General features: G+C 45.7%; 1 protein-coding gene across 2 annotated transcripts in view; it reads left to right on the top strand.

Moving 5' to 3' along the window:
• Window positions 1-3,986: 3,986 nt before the first annotated feature.
• Window positions 3,987-20,697, top strand: part of LOC309971689 ((E2-independent) E3 ubiquitin-conjugating enzyme FATS) — a gene marked incomplete at both ends in the record, with an annotated part of 228,085 nt that continues 211,374 nt past the window's right edge. For both annotated transcript variants that reach the window (XM_082855001.1, XM_082855002.1), the window contains one exon: window positions 3,987-4,226. In XM_082855001.1, the coding sequence (XP_082711127.1) occupies window positions 3,987-4,226 (240 nt within the window). The remainder of the gene's footprint in view (window positions 4,227-20,697) is intronic.

Here is a 20,697-nt window from a genome sequence, read left to right on the forward strand (position 1 = left end):
CTGCCAGCGCTCAGCTGTTACCTGGAGACCCTGAGCTTGGGACCAGAGCGCGGGGGTCAGAGGTCGCGCTCCGCCATCAGGGTCGGACAGTGACCGTGGTCTTCACGGCAGAGAGTGAGGCAAGAGGTGGTGGCGGCCTTCTCCCCGGGGCCCTCCAGGCCCTCCGGCCTCGGGCTGGCGGGTGAGCTGGGGGCCCGGGGACTGGCAGGGGGCCGGGCCCAGCCCTTGAGGCGGCCGCGAAACTCTCCCCATCCCCGCCTCCGAGACCTCATGGGGGCGGCCGTGGTCTCCACGGGTCGTGGTTCTTGGGGCCCGGCCCCCTGTTTGGGCGGCCTGAGGGCCGGCGGGGTCCTGGGCGCCTGGCTCCCTCGGTGATGATGGCTGGGCAGGGTCTGGGGACCTGGCCCTGAGGGCGCCGCCAGCTGGGAGCGGCCTCTTCAGCCGGGCCTGGGCATTGGCGGGAGGACCCGGACTGGGTGCTGGACGAGGGCTCCCGGGGGGGGGGGGAGGGGGCGTCACCGGCCCCCGCAGGCACCCCTTCCTCTTAGCCAGGCCTGGCCCTCAGAGTGTGAAAGTCGAGCCTTGGGACCTTCCCTCTCTTGTCAGGACAGAGAATCACATTTGTTTTGGTGGAGATTTACAGGAGCATCCTGACCGGACCTCAAGAACAAAGGATGACCCCAAGAAGTTTGCAGCTAACCACGCCCTCCCTCACAGCTTCGGGTTTTAAAGGCATGAGCCACCCGTCTCCTTCCGGGGCGCTGCAACAACACTTCCTCTGCTCCAAACTCCGACGCTTGGGTATCCTTTGGCCTCACTGTGCATCGGGCACACGGACCTGCATTTGGTAACGACGTGACTGCTTTCTCTGGTGGCCGCAAAGGCTGGTTAAAGCCCAGCCCTGTCTGTGGTCAAGGGAAGAGAAAGTCAGCCGTGACGATCTTAGGAGCCTCCGTAGCCACTGCTGGCTGACACGGCCTATGACAGGCGGCTCTCACCAGCGGCCGGCACCCCTCAGCCAACCTCTCATTGCTAGTCAAAGCAGTTGGATGGGCAGTGCACTGGCCTCTATGTTGCCCAGGGTCCTTTGGTGTGCTGTGGTGACAGGAGAGACTTGGCCTTTTTTTTTTTTCTTTTTTTAACCAGGTTTGCAGGAGCTCCTGGTTGGGAACAGATGGGTACCAGCAAAAACTGGTTCAGATGGTCACTGTGGGGTCTCAGGAATGGCCTTCACAGCCCCCAAAGAGCCAAGTGGTACCCTCTTCCTTTGCTGTCCCTGTTTAATTTTAATTTGTTTATTGATTGAATGTCTTCCCTGGCTTTTTCTGGAAGCTTCCAAATCTAAGATGGCACCCCCATGCAGCTCCCTGGGGCATGTCCAGCCTGCCTCCTGGGCATCAATCTCGGTTGTGCTGTCTTTTCATTGGAAACATGACTGCCATCAGTTGGTCTTGACCTTCTCACTGACCTCCTTGGGAGAACCACAGGCAGATCCGGACAGTATTCTGTTTAAGGAATAGGGAACTCCACTGTGTGGTCTTGGGTTGGCATTTAATCTCTTGGGGTCTGTTGTCTTAACACTCAAATAAGAACGTTGGCCTAAATTACCTCTGAAGTCTTCTCTATCTCCTACTCTGTTTTCGTTCTCGGCTTCAACATTCCCATTGCCTCCAAAGGGGCAAGTTTAACATTCCACCCTCCAAGTCCCAGCACCGCTGGGTGTGATTGGCTGAGCTCCCGCCTGCCGCAGAAAGGGTTCGGTTCTGGGCCAGGGACTGATGCTCTGTTTTCAGGAAAGTCATTTGGAATCACGTCTTCATTCAGTCTACCCCACGGCTTTCCGTGTGGAGAGGGAGAACTCTTCAAGGCGCGTATTTGCCAAAAGCTGAGAGGAGGCTGCCTGCAGAAGAGAGTCCTGTGTGGGCTCAGAGCACAGCCCGGGTGCTTGTCACCTGCCCTCTCCTGGCCCAGACCCCTGATCCAAGGCTTGTAATTCCCACTTCTCAATGACTGCGTTAACAGAAATAGTACCAAAACGTGAAATGAAGTGAAAAGGAGTATATCATCGGCATTTCTGAATGATCTGAAATTCAGAATCCAATAATTTTCAGCATCCTTTAAATCTCCACTATAGTAAGTCCTCTACATATGAATGAGTTCCGTTCCGAGAGCACGTTCATAAGTCCAATCTGTTTGTAAGTCCAACACAGTTAGCCTAGGTACCCAACTAACACAATCAGCTATATAGTACTGTATTATAATAGGTTTATAATACTTTTCACACGAATAATACATAAAAAACAAAAAATAAAGAAAACATTTTAAATCTTACAGTACAGTACCTTGAAAAGCACAGTACAGTACCAGCTGCATCCTTGCTGCTGTTATACTTGCTTCCGGACATCCTGAGCTTGAAATAAAGATACTGTACTATTGGACTCTATACAGTACTGTACAGTAAAGTACACAAAAGCACAACCACTTGTTGAGGATGCATGCACGTGACAATGTACGCCAGGCACGTGAACTAACTTACGTGATTGGACATGCGAACGCACGTGTGCATTTTTGAAAGTTTGCAACTTGAAGGGTTGTATGTAGGGGACTTACTGTATATTATATGTGTAGAGAGAATGTTACTGAGTCCAAGCTCGGACTGCTTGCTGCAGGACAGGCTGATAGATTGAGAGAGGAGTTGTTTCAGCAACAAATAGCAACTTTATTCCAAAGAACCACCTTCCCCAAGGTAGAATTCAGGCTTCTTTTATACCAGAAGGGGAGGGGGTGTGGTTGGTTGCTGCAGATTTCTTGGTGTCAGAATACTTTGTTCTTACAGCTGTCCAGGGAGGTCTGGTCACAAGGTTCCTATAAACCTCGAAGACAAACGTTAGTCTCTGTTCTGCAACTTTTTATCTCTATATGAATGGAAAAGTGTTACACCCATAAAGGTCAGAGACTTGAGAATGGGCTGTCTGTATATTTCAGGCTCTAGGCAACATTCTTAACTTGTAGCAAAAGCAATAGAATTCAAAGGTTAAAGTAAAAGAAACAGAGCTGATTCGGAGGCGGATTTGTTCTTCCCTATGAGGAGAACTGTGTTCAGCCTAATTTGGGCAGAAAAAAGGCAACTGTTCTTTGGAAATTATGCCTTATGTGCCTCTATTACATGCTATTTGCTCACCATTTCGCTCACCTGATCCTCCTAACAATGCTGTGAGCGGCAGGCATTATTATTCCAAGTTTCCTCATGGGGAAACTGAGGCTCTGGGTGGTGAGGGGATTCCCAGGGTTGGCTGGGGACCAGAGCCCTCAGCTAAGCCAGGGCACTCCCCCAAGTGGCAACCAGGACATCCTACCCGAGCTCTGTGTCTCTGATGCCAGCTTGTACCCATCACTGCCTCTGTGCTCGACTTTTCTTTTTCACTTGAATGTGTTTCTTATCTTCTCCAGGGCTGAGGTCACCCTTTGTGTCAGTAGCAGTCTGTTCTTGTTCCTTTCAGTCCTGGCAAGAAAAAGCAGGAATTCTAAAAAGCGGCAATTATCACTCCTGGTTCCTTTGTACAGCGCCCCGTGAATAATTTATTTGGATTCGAGGGGCTGGAGACTGAAAAACATATTGGACCTCGCGGTAACCAGGTGGATCTTGTGTTCAGAACTTGAATGCAGCGGGAAAGAGAAATGTGCCTTTGAAATCAGAGAAGATTTTGAGCACCTGAGAACACAGGTGGAAGTGCTGGAGCCGGGCAGACAGCAACCAGAAGGAGTATTTTTATAGCACATAAAGGTCACCCTCGAGGTTCCCACGTGCAAATCCTATATTCTTTGCAGCTGGGGTTTGAGAACAACTAGGTCTGGAGCTGGAAAACTCCGGGAGAGGTCGAGCCCAGGCACTTCCCAAGTGCCTCCTGCTGCGCTCGATACCTGGATTAAACAAAGAAAATTGTGTTTGCCAGGCGCGCTCGCTGAAGTCACAGGATTCCCGTATCATGCAGCAGTCTGGAATTTCTACAAAAACTCTTCAGAAGGGGTATGCTGCCCGCCACGCGGAAACAGCCATCCACCGGACTTTTCAGATCAAAACGTTTAGTACAGAGTTGAAAAACCATGTGATGGTCATGGATTTTGTGAAGAGGAACTGGTTTCCCTCCCAGAGAAGAGCCAAAGTTTGTATCATCCATATGTATCAAGGCCTGAAGACAGCTGAGCAGACAGCCAGCAGATACGAGGTAAGGTTGAATTTGGGCACACACCTCGTTCAGAGAAACGGAGCGTTGCGTTATCAAACGGACAGGTCAGATGTTCTATCTGGTCTGATAAATCGTCGGTTTGTAGTTTTTCCTGAGGTGTTTGGAAAACTTTCTCATCTCTTAATTTACTTCAGTTTTTGAAATATGAGGGGGCGGGAGCATAGTGGATAACTAATTTACACGTGATACACGTCTGCGTCTACAACATTTAATAGTGCGCCAAACAGTTGGATAATTTGTATCCACCTTTAGAAACTGTGGTACATTTCTGGGAGTTACATATTCTTAGCTCTGTAAATGTGCAGTCATCTCTTTTTAAAAACAAAGTCCTGTTTGTTTCCTGATGGGTTTTGCAGGAGAATATCTATGCCTTGCCTCGATGAAGTTAAAGTAGAATGATTTAAGTTACACCAGTAAGAAAGGGCTTTTATTTTTTTGTGGGTGAGCTCTTATTTTCAAGCAGAAATGACTTTTTCTGGGAGAAAAAGGAGAACTTGGGAGATTTAGAATGTCAAAGTGAGATAAACACATTGCTCTGAAACATTCTTGTATTCTGAAACTAGAAGAAGCCCCAGGCAGTTATCCTTCAGAAGGTAAACACACATGAAATCTGATCAGTGCTTTATAGTACAAGGACTACATTATGAATGACATTGTAATTGATTCCCATAGAGCTCACTTGCCCATCCCTTTTGATAAATGTAACATGCGAATTGCTAATGTTTTATGGAAAGGCAACCTTTCTGAATACTTATGCTGTTATTAGGAAAGGCTTCCCATGAATATGCTGGCAAAAACTCCAGGTCTTTCGTTCCCCACACTGGGCTTCCTTATTCCAGAGCAATGTCAGAACCTGTTCTGCAGGGTTCAAGGCTGGCTTCTCCCAGTGCCAGCCCTGGGATTGTGAATTTCCACGTTCGCCACAGAGATATAAAGGCCATGGAAATAATGGTGTTAATTAAATTCAGTAATAGTTGTTCATTGGTTCATTGCTTAATCGACCAGAGCAAGAGGTGTGCAATTAGAATATAATTGAAGGAAACCAGAGATGTTATTCACAAGGAATTAATCAGATGGGGCAGAATTTTATCATTGTATCATTTTCACTGAGGTTAGTTTTCAGTCCTCCAGAGAGAGAGAAAAAAACTTGTTGAATTATATCAGCTTGCATTTTTTTTTTTTTTTTTTTTGCGGTACGCGGGCCTCTCACTGCTGTGGCCTCTCCCGTTGCGGAGCACAGGCTCCAGACGCGCAGGCTCAGCGGCCATGGCTCACGGGCCCAGCCGCTCCGCGGCATGTGGGATCTTCCCAGACCGGGACACGAACCCGTGTCCCCTGCATCGGCAGGTGGACTCTCAACCGCTGCGCCACCAGGGAAGCCCTCAGCTTGCATTTTTAAAAAAGTGTTCATGGCTCCATTTTACACCCTCAATGGCAAAGAGCGGCTCTTGTGTTCCTTTTTTTTTTCCTTTGGTATGCATAAAGCTTTGTTTATTCCTATAGCAACATTGAAGGTAACAGTGTGGAAAAGTGCACCTTTGTAGGAGATTGTAAAAAACATCTATTATACTGACAGTTGCAGCTACAGCATTTTTGTGTGTGACTCAACTCCCCCCCAAGCCACATTTCCAAATACAGCCAACAATTGAGGCTGTGTGCCTGCTGCTTGAGCGTAACCTGGAGTCTAAAGTCTTAGTTCAGGTGAGTCTGAGACCCACAGCAATCAGGCTGGTCAGCTGGACAGTCCTCACTATGTCTGTGATTTGAAAGGCGGTCCAGGCAGGGCCTGCTTCCTCCACTCAAGGGCAGGCCAAGTTTGAAAGCTCAGACAGGATCTGTGCCTCTGATCCCTCTGAATTCCGAGCTCTGTTCTTTTAGTAGCAAAAACATTTCACCTTAAAATATTCCACGTCCATTGAATTGTTCATGTTATTCCCACTGGGGCATGTCAGCCATTTAGGTTAGGAAACCCAGCAAGAAGGCAGCTTTCTTGCTCAGTTTCCAAGCTGAACTGACCAGAGCCCAATTAAGAGCCTCTGGGTCCTGTTACACTTGGCACAGTGACCCCTTCTCTCTCTCTCTCGAAGGCTCCAAGGCCATGGGTTCATCTGCCAGGGCTTTAACCATAAAGTACCTGATGGGGTGAAAAATGAGCACGGTCACTGGGGTGAGCTCTCAATGCACAAAGGTGCTGGATTAAAGGAACTGGCTGGTTCTCCAGGAAGAGTGAGTTTGAGAGATTTTGTTTCTGTAAAAACCTTATGGATTTCAAGTCCTCCTCAGGAAGACATACAGATGTATTTGAGTTGAGTTTAAAGTCTAAGGCTGTGACCTGACTCCTGAGCTGTGTTAGTGCTTGGAGATGCTGCCTCTCATCTGGGACGGACCTAACTCTGGCCCAGGGATGGTCCAGCCATACTCATTCCCTTGCTTAAACTGCCTTGTAATAGGGATGACAAGCATATGTACTGTCACGTCTGAAAGGCAGCGGGGATTGGAAGCAGGTGGCGGTGAGGGGGCTAAAGGTCATGCTCTGCATGTGTGCAAAGCCTTGACCCCTGCTGACTCCAACATGCCCCAAACTATTAAAGCCACAGTGTGTTCAGAGCCTTTCTCCTCCTGCAGACATACCTGATGAATTTCGGACATCAAAATAACCGTAACTGGGCAAGGAGATGGATTTTTATTTGAGCTCTGGTCGCTGTCAACATTGCAAGCCTGGCCACCTTCTGAGATTCCCTGTGAAGCAGGGTGTGGACAGTTTCCCTGATGTTAGAAGGGAAGCCACGTAGAGTTCAGAGACGTGCTCACATCTCCCAGAGTTGGAATGTGCGTGGGCATCTGTTAAATGATCGAGGAGACCATTCTGATGATAGGCGTGGGCTGGGGCACGCCAGCCAAGTCTCACCCATCTGTCTTCATGTAGATGACAGTTTCTAATACATTTAATCGTTAGATGGACCAGGGAAAGTTTCTGTATTTGGTGATCACCATTTAGCCATGCTTCTCAACATTTCCCCAAACCTCTATCATTTCCATCTCCCCTTCCTACTCATCCTTTTTTTTTTTGGACTTGGCTGTGGTGCTCAATTCTGGCTGAATAGAAGAATCATGGCAAACTTTTATTTTTTTATATTTATGTATCTTTTTGATAATGTCTACCCTCTGAGGAGTTTAGACATATGCACGCACCCATAGTACCATCACCACAATCAAGGTACTAAACCTATCCATCACTGCTAAAAATTTCCTTGTGTTCTTTTGCGTGTTGCTTTTTTGTTTGTTTTTTGGTGGTAAAAACACCATGAGATCTGTCTTCTTAACATATTTTGAAGTAACAGTACCACATTGTTAAGCGTAGGCTCTATGTGGTATAGGAAAGCTCTAGGGCTTATTCCTCTCGCATAACTGAAGACTTATACCCATCGAGTAGCAACTCCACCCTCCCCCTCTCCCTCCCCCAGCCCCTGCAACCACCATTTTATCTTCTGCTTCGATGAATTTGCTTAGTTGTTCTACTTCATATAAGTGGAGTCATGCAGGACAAATCATGCCATTTGTCCTTCTGTAACTGGTTAATTTCACTTAGCATAATGTCCTCGAGTTTCATTCGTGTTGTCACAGATGGTAGGGTTTCCTTCTTTTTTAAGGCTGAATGATATTCCAGTATGTGTATATTACATTCTGTTTATCCATTCATCTGCAGGTGGACATTTGGGTTGTTTTCTCATGGTGACCTTTACAAACTACATATGCCTGTGACCCAGAGCGGGTGTTTGATTTTGCTGTGTTCCTTTAAAGAGCATTGAACTTGGTTCTGGCATGAGGTTACGTTCCTTGAAAACACTTGGAGCCTTTTGAGCCTGACTTCTCGGCAGATTTCAGTCAAGGGCAGTGCTTCTCAATCATGGGGGATTTCGCCCTCCACCCACACCCCATGGGATGTTTGGTAATGTCTGCAGACATTTTTGGTTGTGACAACTCAGGAAAGATGCTACTGGTACCTACTGGGTAGAGGCCAGGGACAGTCCCCTGCGCCCAGAACAAAGATCTGCTCAGCCTGAAATGTCCACAGTGTGGAGGCTGAGGAAGCCTGATCGCGTGCTAATTCAGGCCCAGTAATTTTAAAAATTTATTTTATTCAAGTATATTTGATTTACAGTGTTGTGTTAATTTCTGCTGTACAAAAAAGTGATTCAGTTATACATATATATACATCCTTTTTCATATTCTTTTCCATCATGGTTTATCACAGAATATTGAGTATAGGTGCCTGTGCTCTACAGCAGGACCTTGTTGTTTATCCATTCTACGTATAATAGTTTGCATCTGCTAACCCCAAACTCCCCTTCCATCCCTTCCCCAGCCTCCCTCCCCCTTAGCAACCACAAGTCTGTTCTCTATGTCTGTGAGTCTGTTTCTGTTTCGTAGGTAGGTTCACTTGTGTCATATTTTAGATTCCACATATAAGTGGTATCATATGGTATTTGTATTTCTTTTTCTGACTTCCTTCACTTCGTATGGTAATCTCTAGGTCCATCCATGTTGCTGCAGATGGCGTTATTTCATTCTTTTTTATGGCTGAGTAGTATTCCATTGTATATGTGTACCACATATATATATTCATCTGTCGATGGACGTTTAGGTTGCTTCCGTGTCTTGGCTATCGTGAATAGTGCTGCTGTGAACATAGGGCTGCATATATCTTTTCAAATTATAGTTTTGTCTGGATATATGCTCAGGAGTGGAATTGCTGAATCCTATGGTAGCTCTATTTTTAGTTTTTTGAGGAACCTCCATACTGTTTTCCATAATTCAGCCCCACTATTAAGGCATGATCCTTGTGAGGACTCAACTTAATGTCCCATGTACGTGAGATCTTTCCACCAGGGCCAGTGGAAGCACAAACGGTTTCCAGCTCTGGGTGAGGCCCTGGGAGTGTCCAGCTTACTACTGTCTGGCAGTTCTTTTCCTGGATTCAGGCACTTTTCCCTTAAGCATGTGCAAGTGAGTATTTGGCTGAAGACTGGTGGGCCCCCTGGCAGCTTGCTAGAAACTCTCTTTCCTTGCTGTCCCTTGGTACGTGGCTGCACAAATTCTAGCTACCTCAGCCTCTCTGAATCCGCACCCCTGCCCTGTCCGCTCAGTGAGACCCCAGGGTCTCTCGAGCGTCCCTTCCCAATACACAGCCTGGAAACTGCTTCTAGGTGGGGACGATTGTGGGGCTCACCTCTCTGGTTACCCCTCGTAGCCCCGCATTTCTTGTGCCCAGTGTCTGGAAACAGTTGCTTCACAGCTTTTGTCTGGTTGCTCCATCATGGCCGGAAGTAGGTGTGTCTGCCCGGGTGGTTCTGATGCCCCACTGGAGTTGAGAAATGCCACTCTGGGCTTTGATGGATGTTTTCCAGTGGTTGAAGTGAAGCCTTAGGTAGTATGAAATAAAAGCAGTCAAGTTTTAAGTGCTTGGGCTTCAAGATTACTTTATTCAGGGAATAAAGAAGTCACTGAGGCCAAACAGAAGGTGACAAAAACGTTCCCTTTCTTCTCACAATGATCAGAAGGTGCAAAACAATTTACCTATTTCCCAACCAAGCTGAAGAGACGTAGCGAGATCAGAGTCTTCCGAGTTCCACTTTTCTTTCTGAAGACTTGGCCTCCGAGTGGGATTTTCCCTGGGATATGCTGGTGGCTCTGGCTACACAGAAGGCACTGAGCCCTCCAGAGTCAGGACTGAGAAAATGACGTTTCGCAAAGGACAGTAAATATTTCAATTAGCTTTGCCACCCAATGACCAGGTCAGAAACCTCTGCCTCATGCGCAAGACCTGAGAGTGTACTTGGTGATCCTCCTAGAATCGCCTAGAAGCTGCAACACTCATCCATTGACAATGGCTGGTAGCCTCTGTCCAGATGCAGGAGGAAGGAATCCAAGAGTCAAAAGATGGAGTGACCACCCTTGGGAATCAGTGCTGCCCATTTGCCACACCAGCCCCTCCCTGCTCCTGCCAATGGGAGGCTGGCCGTCAGGGGGCGAGGTCCTGAAGAGGCATGAGAGATCAGAGGTGTGAGATGAGTTTTGATGTGTCAGGAAGCACACCTGGTGACTGAGGTCTCCAGATTAACTGCACTGTGAATGTCTGTGAAAGATGAAGTGCAAGTTGATCTGGAATATTTACAGCCCAGCCTCCTAAGACCTATCTGACATCATTTTGGCCAACTTCCATCAGGAAATTGTGCATGGGTGGGGGGACTACGTCCACATTTCAGCCAAACCAAGGCAGGAGAGATGGTAGATGAAAGGGGGTGTGACCAAGACCCAGGGCATTGGAGGAGTCTTTCTGGGGTCTTTTTTTTTTTTTTTGGCAGTACGCAGTCCTCTCCCTGCTGTGGCCTCTCCCGTTGCGGAGCACAGGCTCCGGACGTGCAGGCTCAGTGGCCATGGCTCACGGGCCCAGCCGCTCTGCGGCATGTGGGATCTTCCTGGACTGGGGCACGAACCCGTGTCCCCTGCATCGGCAGGTGGACTCTCAACCACTGCGCCACCAGGGAAGCCCTCTTTCTGGGGTCTTGATAGCTGAGTGACCTTGGCAAGTTTCCTGACCTCTTTGAGCCTTAGTTTCCTCATCTGTGTTCATGGGAACCATGGTGACATCTGCCTTATAGGATTGTTGGGAGGAATAAGGGAGATGCTCTATATAAAGGCTGAGCCTTGGGCCTGACACGGAGGCAGCATTCTGTAAAAGTGAGTCGTTGTTGGCGTTCAAGTTCCAATGTGCCTTTTTCTGTTATCCCCAACTTTGAAGCAAAGCCATGGCATGAAGACATGGCCCCTGAACCCAAGCTAATTGTGACCAGTTCTTTGAGGATGCTGCCCCTGTGCCAGAAGTCCTGTTTCAACTGGGTGAACATCCCCTTCCTAGCTTCTCCTCACTGAAAGTGCCAGGTGACAGGGACTTGTGACCTCCTATACCCTTGACTCTGTTCCCCGAGCAATTCAGAGATTAGTCACTAATTTGTCCTTGAGCTGAATGCACAGTTTCTACTCAGAACCCACCCAGTCCTGTGGTCAGCTGCAAATTCCATCTGACAACAGATTATTGAGAATGTGTGTTCACACACATCTGATTCCTGCCTGGTAAAGCCAGGGTTAAGTCAGGGCATTTTTTCATGTAAGTTATACCCTCTCTTGAAGACCTACCAGGATCTGAATGGGGTTTGTCACCTCATAAAGCATTGAATTGACCTCATACTTTAGTGTCCTTCAGAATCCTCAAGAGACCTTTCTAAGAATGTAGACCCCTGGGCTCTGGGAAAGGGTGGGATCCAGAAATCTCTGGTTGTTGTTTTTTTTTTTTTTGAAGCTTTTAGATTTTATTTTAAGTACATTGGGAAATCATTGGAGAGTTTTAAGCAGAGGAGTGACATGTTCTCATTTTTAAAATTGAATTATAGTTGATTTACAATGTTGTGTTAGCTTCAGGTATACAGTGAAGTGATTCAGTTATGCATATATATATATTCTTTTTTTGTATCCTTTTCCATTATAGGTTATTATAAGATATTGAATATGGTTCCCTATATTCAATATATAGCTATGCAGTAGGACCTTATTGTTTATCTATTTTATATATAATAGTTTGTATTTGCTAATCCCAAACTCCTAATTTATCCCTACCCCCCTTCCCCTTTGGTAACCATAAATTTGTTTTCTATGTCTGTGAGTCTGTTTCTGTTTTGCAAATAAGTTCATTTGTATCATTTTTTTAAGATTCAGCATATAAGTGATATCATATGATACTTGTCTTTGTCTGACTTGCTTACTTAGTATGACAATCTCTAAGTCCATCTGTATTACTGCAAGTGACATTATGTCATCTTTTTTATGGCTGAGTACAAAAATCTCTGTTTTTAACATAACAACCAGGTGATTCTGATACGGGTCTGAAACCTTGATCTGGAAGTTTCAGACCGACATTTTCCAACCGCATGAACCAAAGAGAAAATGACAAAGAAACCTGTGCCAATTGCCTGTGTTGAGAAAGCCGGTGTGAAGGGGCATGGCGGGGGGGTCGTGGGGGAAGATATGATCAGAGAGCAGAGTGGCTGGACCACTCTGTGCAAGGAGAGTTGAGATGGGGATGGAACAAAGGGGACTGTGTTGGTTGGTCCCTGAATTGCCTCATTGATCCTCACCACAGCTGTGCGAGGCACATGAGCCCTGTTTTTCCAAAGAGAAAATTCTGCGAGGCCCAGATAGATGATGCAGGCTGCACAGAGACACGGTTAGGAGCGGCAGGAGGGAGCTTCTACCTTAGCGACATCCTCCTCTGCGGTTGTGTTTCTTGCAAGGTGTTGGGGGAGAAGAGAGGGAAGCAGCCTTTGTCCTGACAGCAATAGCTGGGGACCTAGGGGACTTCAGAGTTGGTCCTAGAGAAAGTAAACCATGCCAGAATCAGGTGGGAGGAGGCAGTAGAGAGCCCACTGACTCTCTCCTGCTTTAGGCATCTTTCCTTCCTGTGGCTTTTTCATTAAGCACCTTCCTCTGGTTTATAAGTCCCACATGGGTTCTCAGTGCCCTCTGTTTTGGCTGTCCCAGGTTCTCTTCCCTTTCTAGTGGAGCAGATGGACAAAAGAGGAAAGATTGGGCTGGATCATTTTTTAAAAAGTATCAAGGACCTACTATGTGCCAGGAACTGTGCTTGGTGCCGGGGACACAGAGTTGCAAAAGGCAGGGTTCCGGCCCCTTCTCATCATCTGGTCAGGGAGGCAGCCAATGAATGCCGAGTCAGGGGGTCTACAGAGAGCTGTAGACCCAGAGAACTCAGCGAGACTGCACAGGGGAGGAGACTTCTGGGCATGTGCTTCGTGGGAGATTGGGAGTTTCCCAGGACCAGCAGGGAGGGTGAGAATGTGGGGTAAGAATGGAGAAGGGGAAGACATTTCAGACAGCTGGAATGGCAACTTCTAGGTGGTGCACAGGCAGGCAGAACCTAAACAGAACTCAGTAATCTCTAGAACTGCGGCTAGAATTCACAGGATGTAGTTCCTGAGAGGAGGGAGCCAGGCAGAGAAAGAGCTCCAGACATTTCGTTCACGTTCCCTTGAGGCTGCAGATGAAGACCAATCTGTGCCGCGAAACTTCACGAGGCCAAAGAACAACTGGCAAGGGAAGAACGGTTACTGGGAAGCTCTCAGATGAACAATTCTCAGTGCTCACTTAGGGCCACGGATCACTGAAGTTCCCCACCAACCAGAATGCAGAGGCCTCATTGAATGTATGGTAACTTCAGTAGAGATTCTAGAAGGGTTCTGCCTTGGGAGTCTGCTAAACCAGCCCTAGATTAAAGGCTGTCTTAGGTCCATCCTATAGCAATTTAAAACACAATTCTTGAAGAACCAGGCTGTTTCACAAGTAGTTTAACTGCCGGCCAGAACAAAGTTGAACATTCCTTGAAAGATTACAACAAAATCCATCAAGCAATAATAAAAAATTTAAAATATCTGGCATCCAGGTAAAGCTCGCTAGGTATTTGACAAAACAGGAAAGTATGATTTTAACTGGGAGGAATTACGATTAATAGAAGCAGATCCTTAAATAGGAGAGATGATGGAATAGCAAGCAAGGGCTTTTTAAAAAGCTCTTATAAATATTATAAATATATTGCTTTCCCCTTACAGTCGAGGATTTAAGGGAAGATATTACCACAATGGGAAGAGAAGTAATTGATAGAAAAATAAACCAAATAGAACTTACAGAGAAGAAAAAAATGATTCTTTAATACTATCTGAAATGGAGATTTCACTAGATGGGATTAACAGGAAATTGGATGCTATAGAAGAAAAGATCAGTGAAATTTCTAACTGAAGAGAGAAAAAAAGAGAGGGAGAGATCTCAAGACATCCAAGACACATATAGTTAGAATCTCTGAAAGAATGGGGATGGGGTGAAGGCAGAAAAAATATTTGAAGAAATAATGGCTAAAATTTTTCCTAATTTAGTGGAACTTATGTCACAGCATTGCTTGTCAAGTATATTTTATAATTTATATACCAAGTATGCTTGGCAGAGGCCAGATCATCAAGATTGGGCCACGTCACATTGAACAGTATATATTTCAGCGTTTCCCAACATGGTGGTCCACAGCATTATCAATCAGCATCCTGCAGTCCAAGGAATATGTTTGTTTCCTTGTGCTCCCTCTGTATAAATTAACTGAGGCAACTTGTTTATTTACTTATGACTGAGATAATATCAGTTTAGTGCAGGATCATACATAGTTTCAGCTCTGATTGGCTATTAGAAAAAAACAAAACAATCTGGCAGATACTATCTGTGTTATTCTTCTACTGCTGCAAAACAAATGATCGTATACTTAGTAGCTTAAAACAAGACCTATTTATTATTTCACAGTTTTGGCCTCTCTGCTTAGGGTCTTTCCAGGCTGAATCAAGGTGTCAGATGTGGCTGTGATCTCATCTGCAGCTCAGAGTCCTCTTCCAAGATCCCGGGTCATCGTCAGCGTTCAGTTCCTTGTGGCTGTAGGACTGAAGTCCCCATTGTCATGGTGGCTCTTGACTGACATGCTCAGCTCCTAGAGGCTGTCCTCAGGTTCTTGTCATGTGGCTCCGGCCGTAGGCAGTTCACAGCATGTTTGTTTGCTTCCTCAAGGCCAGCAGGACAGTCTCTGCTGCTTTGAATCCCTCTGATTGCTTTACAAAACACACCTGATTAGGCCAGCCCCCGCTGGTATGATCTACCTTGGATTAACTCCACATCAACTGATTAACAACCTTAACTGAATCTGCAAAACCCTTTTGCGTGTAACACGAGTTAATTGTAGAAGTGATAGCCCATTGTATTCACAGGTTCTGCTCACACTGAAAGGAAAGAGGACATAGGATACATGTGAGTATTCTGCTTACGATACTGTATTTAAAATTCTGTATCTGTGCAAAAAGGGAAATAATAGGAGCCCTTGGAATTGAAGGCACATAGGTGTGAACCTCTGTCTAGCAGCTTCATAAGGAAAGGGGCCCCTAATCTGTTCTAGCTCACGACTGTGTCCCTAGCACCAGGTCAGCCTTCAAGAAACATTGTGGGGTACGTGTATGAATGAACGAATGAACAAAAGGGCGTGAAGTGTGTTTTGGGTGAAAACCTGAGGCCGGAGTGAGTGATGGTTGATGACTTTGGGCATGGAAGAGAGCGTCCTCTGATTTGATACGTTAGGCTCGCTTCCAGATTCACTCATTTCTTAGTGATTGACAGACAGACATCAGCTCTAGATTGCCAAAATGAAGCTCCAAAATAGAGGTCATTCCATTTGCTCCCCTTTTCATTAATCAAATTCCTAATAGAGACATTGTTTAATTTCCTCCCTGTGAGTCTAATTTATATCCTTTCTCCATCCAGAAAAGACTTGGAGACAGCTCCAAAAAGGAGTATCTTGGAAAACATCCAGGATTTAGGAATAATCATGTTTCAGAGAAACAAACAGGGCTGAAGGCAAAATGGGGGCATGATCGTCTTAAAGCACACAGCAACTTGCTTGCCATTTTGTATCGAGAACAAGAAGCCTCTTCCCAGCAAAGCCACTGCAACCAGGGCCGAGAGGGTGGGCCCTCAAGCGGCTACCCTGTGGAGGGCTCAGAGCCTCTGATCCAGCCCTGCATTTACAGAAACTTCACAAAACTCATTATTTTAGCTACAAGTGTGCTCAGCTCCTCACTAATGAGTTCTGAACACTGCTGGCTTCTCCAGCTTAGCTGCTTTCAGTGGTTCTGGGTTAGGCCAGGTGTGTGAAAGGGACTGGGTCTCGGTTGATGGACACGCAGAGGGCCCCGCAGTGCATGGGAGATGCGGAGGGCTCAGACCCACACTGTTTGCTCCTCGCTGTTGATGCAATATCCAGGAACAAATGCCTGGATATTTGTTCCAAATGCTCCAAATGCCTGTGTGCCGCTGTGCGAGCTCTCAGACACAGGGAGCAAGAATGCGATGACTTTCCATGCAGCAGTTCTGCAGTAAATGGCCACTCACTCAGCCTTGGCTGTGTCATTTGCGGGGACCAGAACAAAATGAACGTGTGGTCCCCATGTTAAAAAACACACAGGAATAATAGTCATTTAAGGTTCTAACATATGAGCCTTTTTCCTTTCTTCCATGGTCTTCCTCTTGACTTGTTATGATGGTTTTTATTTGCTATTTAGTTGGTGTAAGTAAAGAAAAACTAAAAATTTAAATTATTACCATGAATTTTACTGTTCATCTTTATATTGTGTGATCTCAGTTTTAACACAAATATTAAAACATTTAACTCATCTGTGGAATTATTGAAATGATAGTTTTTATTTTTAATCTCATCCATGCATATATTTTCCTTTTTTAAAAAATTTTTTTGAAGTATAGTTAATTTACAATGTTGTGTTAGTTTCAAGTGTACATCAAAGTGATTCAGTTATATACATATATATATTCTTTTTCAGATTTTTTTCCATTATAGGTTACTACAAGATATTGAGTAGTTTCCTGTGCTCTACAGTAGGTCCTTTTGATTTACCTATTTTATATATAGTAGTGTGTATATGTTAATCCCAAACTCCTAATTTATCTTACCCCCCTTTGGTAACCATAAATTTGTTTTCTATGTTTGTGAGTCCATTTCTGTTTTGTAAATAAGTTCATTTGTATCTTTTCTTTGATTCCACATATAAGCAATATCATATGATATTTGTCTTTCTCTGACTCATTTCACTTAATATGATAATCTCTTGGTCCATCCATATTGCTGCAAATGGCATTATTTCATTCTTTTTTATGGCTAAGGAATATTCTATTGTATATATATACCACATCTTCTTTATCCATTCATCTGTTGATGGACATTTAATTTGCTTCCATGTCTTGGCTATTGTAAATAGTGCTGCTATGAACATCAGGCTGTATGTATCTTTTTGAATTAGAGTTTTCTCCGGATATATGCCACGAGTGGTATTGCTGGATCATATGGTAGCTCTATTTTTAGTTTTAATTAATTAATTAATTAATTTATGGCTGCGTTGGGTCTTTGTTGTTGCGCACCGGCTTTCTCTAGTTGTGGCAAGCGGGGCTACTGTTTGTTGCAGTGCGTGGGCTTCTCATTGTGGTGGCTTCTCTAGAGCACGGGCTCTAGAGCGCAGGCTCAGTAGTTGTGGCGCACGGGCTTAGTTGCTCCGCGGCATGTGGGATCTTCCTGGACTAGGGATCGAACCCGTGTCCCCTGCATTGGCAGGCGGATTCTTAACCACTGCGCCACCAGGGAAGTCCCTATTTTTAGTTTTTTAAGGAGCCTCCGTACTGTTCTCCATAGTGGCTGCACCAATTTACATTTCCACCCACAGCGTAGGAGGGTTTATTATTTGTAGACTTTTAAATGATGGCCATTCTGACCAGTGTGAGATGATACCTCATTGTAATTTTGGTTTGCATTTCTCTTAGTGATGCTGAGCATCTTTTCATGTGCCTGCTGGCCATCTGTATGTCTTCTTTGGAGAAATGTCTCATATATCTATTCTTACTAGAACAACGGAAACACTGCAAAAACCAATTCAGATTTTAATTTCATTCCTTGGTATAATCATATTTTACCAGCACTCTCTACCTTTAGTTTAGTGATGAGTAAGGAAGAACCAAAAGGAAAGGGGACTGTGGTTGCCCATCTCTCCTTTCCTTCTATGCTATTATTTTCAGCGTAAGCGGTTGGCTAACACAGGGATGTAAGAGGAGTAAGAACAGATATGATGGGGTTACCAACCAGGGTTCTTAGCCTCCGTAATCAGTTGAAATTGATAAGAGGCCAGACAAGAAATTCAGGCAAGGCTTTACTGGGGCCCCTGCTTCAGCAGGAGGGTAGTGAGAACAAGTAACAGGTTCCCTTGCTCGGTCCCTAAGGGGGGTCGAGCTGGTTCCTTATGTGGAGTGAGGGTAGGGGTGTGTCCAGAGGTCAGGCTGGAGCAGTGGCGTAGGTGGTCTGCCCCCCCCCCCTTTGGTGGTGTTGAGTGCAGCAGGCATGCACAGAACCCTCCTTTTGCCCCCAACACCCTGCTTTTGCTCCCGGCTCTTCAGAAATGGCCGTTGGGTTTTTGGTCTTTTTGTATCTTGTCCATAATTTGCCCCAACTGTGCATGCACGCAGTTATTTTTAGTCCCTTATGGTTTCTTTGTATTTTGTTGCTTGAGAAGGTGTCTGTTCAGGTGCAAGCACTGCAGCAAAGGGTCCCAGATCCCAGGTCCCAGTCTGTCTCAATAGAGTTGCTCGGGCATTTGTGTTTTTCAGAAATCTATAGCCTTCTTCCTACATTTGAAGCAAATCTGGTTCCAGTGGAAAGCATGGCCTCTCAGGGCTGTCATCCTTCTGCTTAGCTGATCTTGGGGTAATTTGCTTAACTTTTATTCACTTTGAATCTCTCTAAACTCCCATGCATTGTAGGTTCACCCGAATTCTGTGATCAGGGATCACCAGAGCACCTTCTGTGAATGGGGCAGCAAGGAAATCAACAAACACACACATGGCACACGTCTTTCTGCCCACATGCATGCTCATCCCATGGGGTTTATACACAAAACACAAGTTCACAGATAAAATTACTAAAAAATCTAAGATGGCAATACCAAAAGCACAGGCCATGAAAGAAAAGATGGATAAGTTGGGCTGCATCAGTGTGAAAAACTGTGTGTGTCCAATGACCCTGTCAACAGAGGAAAAGGCAGCCCACCTGCACCGTGGCTGAACCTCGAGGACCTTGTGCTGACTGAGACAAGCCAAGCACAGAAGGACATTATGTTGTTTGACTTCATTCTTCTGAGGTGCCTGGAATAGTTAAATTTCACAGAGACAGAAAGTGGAATGGTGGCTGCCAGGGGCTGGGTGGAGGAGGGGAATGGAGAATCATGGTTTAATGGGGACAGAGTTTTCAGTTTGGGAAGATGAAAAAGCTCTGGAGATGGAGAATGGTGATGGCGGCTCAACATGGTGGATGTACTTAATCTCATGGAATTGGACACTTGCAATGGTAAATTTTATTGACTTTGTAATAGGCATGTAATAGGCATATAATTAACATGCCTATTAATATGGTGTTATTTTCCCCCCACCCCTGACGTTGGCATAAAAGTCTCCAGTCAAGTGTTTCGTCATTGCTGCTCCCCTTTATGCCTGTAAACAGACAGGGGCTGAAGTCACTGGTGGGGAAATGAAGCGTGAACTCTCCCAAGATCAATTCTCATTAGGCAGCCAGGGGAGGCCTTCCTCTGTGAGTCTCACAAGAGGAGGAATGATTGAAATGATCTATCCTCTTTACATCCTGATTTGTCTCATTTTCAAACCAGAACCCCACCAGACACCACCCTTGAAAACCAAAGTGAAGGAGAAGCAAGGAGAGACACAGAGATTGAACTGTAGCATCTTTTTTCAGATCCTAACAAGGGAACAGTCCCACCATTTGCAGTCAGATAAGGGATATTATCTTGGTAATAAAAGGCAATTGGGAATCTAAATGGAAAATATAATGCTTTTCATGCTGATTTATTTTAGATTAGAAAAAGCTAAATCAGATGTAAACATGAAGAGATGAAGCATGAGGATGGAATTGTGGCGGAGTGATAAATCTCAGCTTTGAATCATTATAGGTGCAGGGCTGCATTAACCAGAAAATACACTGTTGATCCATAAACTGCTCTGACATGAATTATTGTTGCAGAAGGGAGTTCAGAAGATTGAGTACAAACGTGGAACACTGGCAAATATCAATCACGCTTCTAGATTAGCCATGGAGAGTGCCTTCCAGACCCCAAAGAGGCTGTGTTAACCCATCGGCGGTCCAATCTGGAACCATCCACACCTTGTGCTTGTTATTTGCCCTTTAGTGGTACCTCTAGCATCCCCAGGAGAAGGCACTGGGATGCTGAGAAAAAATGGCCCTCTTTCCTGTTTTTCTGTTGGCAGACTCCAAGCAGTGTCTGCCATTACCCTAAAAAGGAGACCCTGCCAGCCAAAATCCACTCTTGGTCGTTGACAACTTGGGATATAAGTAGTTTCAGAATCTCTCCTCTGTTTTCTCTGCCAACCAGACAGGTGTCCAGAAGAGGCAAAGTGGAGGTAGGGTTCTATATAGGCCTGGAAATTCCTGTTTTCTCCTCTCTCTTATTTCCTGGGGTATATGAAGTTTCAGTCTCTGTTTGTTTGTTTTTTTTTCTTTGAAGTATGCAGGCCTCTCACTGCTGTGGCCTCTCCCGTTACGGAGCACAGGCTCCGGACGCGCAGGCTCAGCGGCCATGGCTCAAGGGCCCAGCCACTCTGCGGCATGTGGGATCTTCCCGGACCGGGGCACGAACCCGTGTCCCCTGCATTGTTAGGCGGACTCTCAACCACTGCGCCACCAGGGAAGCCCTCAGTCTCTGTTTTACTTGCTTAT

This window comes from Leucopleurus acutus (assembly GCF_964270905.1).
Source record: "Leucopleurus acutus genome assembly, chromosome: 14".
Lineage (NCBI taxonomy): Eukaryota > Metazoa > Chordata > Mammalia > Artiodactyla > Delphinidae > Leucopleurus > Leucopleurus acutus.